General features: G+C 42.5%; 1 protein-coding gene across 1 annotated transcript; it reads left to right on the top strand.

The window, feature by feature from the left end:
• The first annotated feature begins 1872 nt into the window (after positions 1-1872).
• Positions 1873-5660, top strand: LOC116699363 (serpin B6-like). Its single transcript, XM_032531899.1, has 7 exons — positions 1873-1965; positions 2916-3021; positions 3141-3283; positions 4382-4457; positions 5030-5201; positions 5312-5544; positions 5653-5660. Exons 1-7 carry the CDS (start codon positions 1873-1875, stop codon positions 5658-5660), a joined length of 831 nt encoding a protein of 276 aa, XP_032387790.1.
• The last annotated feature ends 655 nt before the right edge of the window (positions 5661-6315 follow it).

The raw sequence follows: 6315 nt of genomic DNA, 5'->3' as shown, positions 1-6315 counted from the left end.
TGTAATTACAGATATCTTGAATTAGAGTTTTGACTAGGCAAAATGACGTTGCAGATATATATATGCAAATTGGGCCCGCATCCCACAGGCGGGAGCAGAGCGCGTTCAAATCATCAAATCACACAGCTAGCACCTGTTAGTTGTGTAATTAGCACATTAGCGTTGCCCATGTGGGCGTCAGCGGAGGACAAGGCATTACTCGTTGGAGATGAGCCAGTTCTGTGCAGAATCGTCATCCGCGATCGCGCCCGTTTCATGCCGGTTAGATTTGTTCCGCGTTGATCCGCTTGCTCTGACGTCAGCAGCCTGGCACAAGAAATCCTCACGAAGCAAGGCGCCGTCAGTCCTTAGACGCAGGCGGCGCATTGCTGTTTCACCGACTGCAAGAGCCAGGCGAGCTTGCGGACCCAAGCGCATACTGGAAACGACGTCTTCTTAGCTGATTTTAACACTGATTGGTTTACCACAATGATGACGTTTTATATAAACTTTATTTTTTTGAATCGGAGGAGTTGAATTGCTAGGTGTCTGATTAAGACTTATTCCTATACAGAACCCATTTTTGGACTGATAGTGGGTTGTAAGTCAGACAGACTATCTGATCAATCACGGTCATCTCAGTGGTGGTGGTCTATCAAATCACACCAGATCGCATGTAGAACCTTTGCCAGCTACTCGTCATAATTAAAACAACTGTAACTGTGTACAACTGATTAGTTGGGTCTATTATATTTTATTAATCGGAACTCGCACCCAGTGTTTTCATCACTCCTTCCACCTGAAGCGGCTGGATCGGCTGGACTGTCCTCCGTTATGGCAAGCTTTCGTCACCGCCCCCCGCTGCTGTACTGCGCCTCTCTCGTCCACTTTCGGCCGAGCGCAGTTCATCTCGAACGAGCCTATTGTCAACTTTTTTAATCTGAGCTCTGCAAGACCGGAGGGTGCAGCAATAATGATGATTTCAGCGTACTTTTCCACAACAAGACACAAAAGACTAGTTTTCCGGAAGTTCATACACTTCGGGTAAGTTTCAGAATTGCTTCAAGTGCTGCTGAATCAGGTTCGCCTGTGTGTCCCAAAGACCTGCGAACCCACCGTCAATACCTAATTCCCCCCGCCTACCGCTGGAACCAAAAGCTATCCTTAATCTCGGAGGGGTGACACATTTTTAACAGGATGGGTTGAACTGGTTTTCAGGCTTCAGGAGTCCTCGTGAACTAATATCAAGCTTTGCCAGAAGTCTTCTCGTGTGGAAACAGGAAAACCCTTATTACTTGAGGAGCACCAGAAATTTGGGAGGGAGATGAGTCTGCATTATCATTTTGTGATATATGATTATTTATATTACAATATTAGTTTGTTTAACAGCAGTAAGGTAAACTGATCCCGACTAGACACATTTATTCCCGCATTGTCTGGTGTTATGAATAGTAAATTGGTGTATGTATGTACATATAATATATATTAGCCCTTATGTAACATGAATCTTTAGTTTGGCTAGCCAAACGCGATTCTGAACATTTACATTTGTTTTTTTATTTAATATTTTCTGTCTAAACTGCGTCCTTACTGGTTTAAAATTGTCTCAATATTTAGATATTTACATTCAGATCCTGTTCAGAGGCTAATTGTAAATTCAATATTTCAGTGGAGTTTGCCCAATGAATAAGATAAATAACCAGTCAGATAATAACTTGTTTTTACGTCGTATAATTGAATGCTCTGTTCCTCGTCTCCTTTTCAGACACCATGGCATCTCCAGCCCCTCTTCCCGGCCACACACACCTTCTCTCGGCTTGCTCCAAAATTTTGGAGATGACGACAAGACTGCAAACGCTTCTCTCCCCTTTCAGCATCTCTTAGCCCCTGGCTATGGTGATGCTGGTGGGCCGAGCCACCGCCACCCAGATGTCAGAGTTATTCCACCACACCCACCCACTCACACCCACTCCATCTGTCATAAAAGTAACCGATTACTCGCAGGCGGTTCAGAATGATTTTGTGAAGAGGCGCCATCAGATCTCTGCCAAATCCAAATGTTTCCAAGAGAACATCCCCGTCATTTGAAATGTTTAATATTGTGAAAGATTACACTCAGAATGTCGCGTACTGTGGTACTCTATTACACCATCAGTTAAGGTCCCATGCCTGAATTTCCCGTTTCTGATGTTTTAACATTGATATGCGTTCCCCGCAGCCTGCTAGGATACTAAGAAAGCCTTGAGGGACTGGCTCTAGTGCTGGAATTTCTGCCCAAGGCTGATTTTGGGAAAGAGATCCCTACCAGTATTATGGGACACTAAGGTCTATTAAAGACTCAGAGCAGTATTAGGGCCACTAAGGTCTATATAAAAGCCCCAAAGAGCACCATGTCTGGTACCTTTATGTAAGTATGCATAGCATGAGCCCAGCAAATTCACCAACTTAAAGGAAAACTTTTTCTTATTAGTCTCTAGTCTCATCACTAATCACAGATTCCAGGTCTAATCTACTTTTAGAATAGACCGGTCCACAGTGCATCTCTGTAACATTGTCTCTCCTTTGGTCCACCGTGCCTGAAACCAGGCTTGTCAGGATGATGTCCATTTGCTTTGCCCAACTGCTGATGCGAGCTCAACAAGGCTGATGCCCTTATACCTCAGTGTGCCAACAGGCTGTACGGGGCGCGGTCCCTTCCAGTGTTGTTGATGTGTGTGTAGCATGTGTGCATGCATCTTCATAGTACAGTAGTGTGGTGTGAGAGGCTCAGCGAATATTTGCTCTGTAAGAGGAATGATGATGGAGTGATAAGTATGCTTTGTGATTGTGCTCTCTTGTTTTAGTACTTTTATAGTTCACTACTAAGTTAAGCAAAGGATTAATATTGTTTAGTGATCATAATGTATATGTTTTTTTGATGGTTCCAGATTTCGTAGAAAAACCATAATCACTACAACGCAGAGCTGGAGACTGTGGACTTCAAAGGTGGCTCAGAGGCCGCCAGACTCAAGATCAACAGCTGGGTGCAGAAGCAGACTCAAGGTAGATCTACACCCTTACATACACATAACACCAATGGAAACATGGCAGCAACCATTTTTCAACACTTTTCTTTCAGATGTGTGCCATTGCTTCACTTATGTGTCAATTTTGTTCACCAGATAAAATTAAGGATCTGTTGGCAGAGGGTGACGTGGACAGCCTGAGCAGGCTGGTGCTGGTTAATGCCATCTACTTCAAAAGTAACTGGAACGAGAAATTTCAGCAGCATGACACACAGGATGCTCACTTTAGACTCAACCAGGTAACACTGCTCAAAGAAAGCATTCAGTTAACTAACACTGACAGAAGTCAGGTAAAATGGGTTTTAAAATCAATGATATGGTAGCAAACCCTTTCGCCAATCAGACACTAATTCGACGTCTCTTGAACGTATTGAAAAAAGGTAAGGAAAATATTCTACACTCAGGGCAAGGGTTGGGTACCGAACTCAGTACTTTTTTGGCTTCCAACCAATTACCGGTACCACCATGGACCGATTCACGTTAAATCAAACGGTGAACAGCAACACACATTTTAGCCAGCAGGTAAATGACCTCATGTGGTCTTCCCCGCCGACCTGCAAAGTTGTTTTTTTGTTTTTTGTCGGATCCAAAGTTCGTTTTTTGTTTTTGGTTGTCTTTTTGACCCTTTTGTGTCTTTCCTCCTCCAATGGTTTTTGTCACTTTTTTCAACGTTTGAAGTTTTTGACATTTTGTCACTTTTTTTTGGCATTCTTTTCACATTTAAGAGACCTTTTATTGACAGTTGTCTTTTTTTAATGTTTAATTTGGAGTTTTTTTTTTTACATTAGTCACACAAGTTCTTTATCAATTATTTTTCTCCAATGCTTAAATTGACAAAACACCCCTATTCATGAAAGTACTACACATTTTCAGTTAACTGTGAGGAGCGTGTTTGGACCATCCTCGAATACGTTTTTAGATGAGAATGTTTGGAAGAGGGTCAAATTTGACTCCGTAGACAACAGAGGGTAAAACATGAATACATTTTAATTACTATGCCCTATTTAATGTCTATATTAACTATCCCACCACTTACCTTGGCCACAAGCCTCCTTTTTAATAGCAGGGAAACTCGATGGGTTCTTACAAGCCACCATCAAACGACCTTACTAATGGAACTACCAGGAATTAGAGCTGCTTATCTACCCCGACCTCATCTCTTAGTTTTGTTTTTGTTTATTGCGTGACTTTGGTGACTCCCAAACTAGCTTAATAACACAAATAACTGAGGCCGCCGTCACCCAGCCTCTCAGCTTTTCGGAAAATGATTAGCTGAGGAGGGAAACCTCACCCCCCAAGCCTGTGTATGTGTTTCTAAAAGTGCAGTGTGTTTTCAGATAGAACCATCCAGTGAAGATATGCACCCTACAGCCATTGTCCCCTTTCTCCACACCCGTAAGGCCAAACTGCAAGGTACTGAGCAATTGATTGATTATTGTAAAAATTACCTGACAAGTCAACAATCAAACCAATCATTATAACTTTTTGTAAACAGGAATTTAATGCCTTGCCATTGAGGATGATTGAGCGGAGGAAGTTTTTGGTTCTGATCCATTTTACCGTACGTAACTGTGTGAAGATTTGTGCATGTCATCCCATGAACTATAGAGTTTTATTGATCTCAAAAAAAAAGGGAAATTCCAGTGTTGCAGCAAAATCAGACACCACACACGTACAGATACACATGACGAACTATCTTGTTGATACACAACTCAGTTGGTCACCCAGTGTCATACAGTATAGGTACTGTAATGTTTAAAACCCTCTGCTGACAATCCTAGAGATGCCTACAAAGGGAAGACTGATCTCATCTTTTTTACCCAATGAGAATGAGGACAGTACTACGGTCTGAGAAGGCAACACACACACACCACACTTTCCCACATAAGAAACCCCAGAAACGATAAACTCATACCTGATTCCATTCCACCCCCATCTTGAGAAGCCGTCTGACCTATGAAACTTTACGGAGTGCCCTCTTCCAGACATGAGGGATAACGTTGAGTGGTCCAGTGGGGCTGCTCTTCAGATGGAGAGTCTATTACATGGAGTAAGTCCGGTCATCAGGGCATGGATGCCTTTGACAGGCAGACTCTCTGTAGGACTTGTTCTGCATCTAATCTTTAAAGAACAGCAGCTGAAACCTGAATGTCTCCTGTCAGTTGAAAGACCAAGATAATACAGAGGTATCTCCCAATTATTTTAATCATGTTGTTGGGTAAGACTGCATTAAATGTATTAAAATATCGCTCTTCTTTTTGTGACAGGTATGTCCCTGCCGAATGGCTGGGACTGTCAAAAGTTGTCCACAAGGCTTTTGTGGAGGTCAACGACAAGGGAACTGAGGCTGCTGCTGTCACTGCTGCTGTCATGATGCTGGAGTCTTGCGCGATAAGTTCTCCATCTGCCACGTTCATCGCAGACCACCCCTTCCTCTTCTTCATCAGACATAACCCCTCCATGAGCGTTCTCTTTGCTGGCGATACTCGCTCCCTGAGTGGCATACCGCTTTGCGTAGTGTTTCTTACGGTGGGGGGGGCTCCAATACATCAGTATATAATCATGTACCTTTATTTGGTATAACTCAAAATGTTAATTACCACTCTAGTTTCCTAAAGTTAATCACACCCTGATGATTCTGTGTCCATCCTTAACATTATGTTCTTGCTTTTCCTTTGTATCTTTTGCCCTTAATCTCAATCTCATCCTTAGGATCTGGCTTACTTTATGTCCTTGGTAATTATTAGACTGACAGGAATTCTTCCTTTCCTTTTGGCAAATGAATTGCCTTTTTGAGGGGCTAAAAGGTCCCATGGCAGAAAGGACTTATGAGTATTTTTCACATTGTTTGCGTCCCCAGTGGCTAAAGGGTGATAGGTTTAACCATAGACTTATATTATCACAAAAAAACCCACTTTTAAAACCCAAATCCATGGTTTACCTATTCAAGCATGACTGCCTAATATTATTTAATAAACATGTTAAGGTTATAAAATGCATTTTCAATTTCTGTTTGACCAGAATAATCCAGGCTGGCGATTTATCATTAACCATCCTACTTTAGCCACAGTAGGTGGTGCTGCCGGCATTGGCTTTTTGGGCTTGAGTAAAACAACACGAACTGGAACTGCCACTTCCTATTTGTCCTTGTCACCTGACCGAGGTTGTCAGTGCAATGTGACCTCGCACAGGTGTCACTTTGCACAAGTACATCACATACTAATGAGACGTGTGTAAAAAAGAAAATGGCCTTGCATACATAACGAGTGGT

This window comes from Etheostoma spectabile, chromosome 12, assembly GCF_008692095.1.
Source record: "Etheostoma spectabile isolate EspeVRDwgs_2016 chromosome 12, UIUC_Espe_1.0, whole genome shotgun sequence".
In the NCBI taxonomy this organism is placed as follows: Eukaryota; Metazoa; Chordata; class Actinopteri; order Perciformes; family Percidae; genus Etheostoma; species Etheostoma spectabile.
The sequence above is the reverse complement of the archived record's forward strand: the minus strand, read 5'-3'. Positions and strand labels throughout refer to the sequence as shown.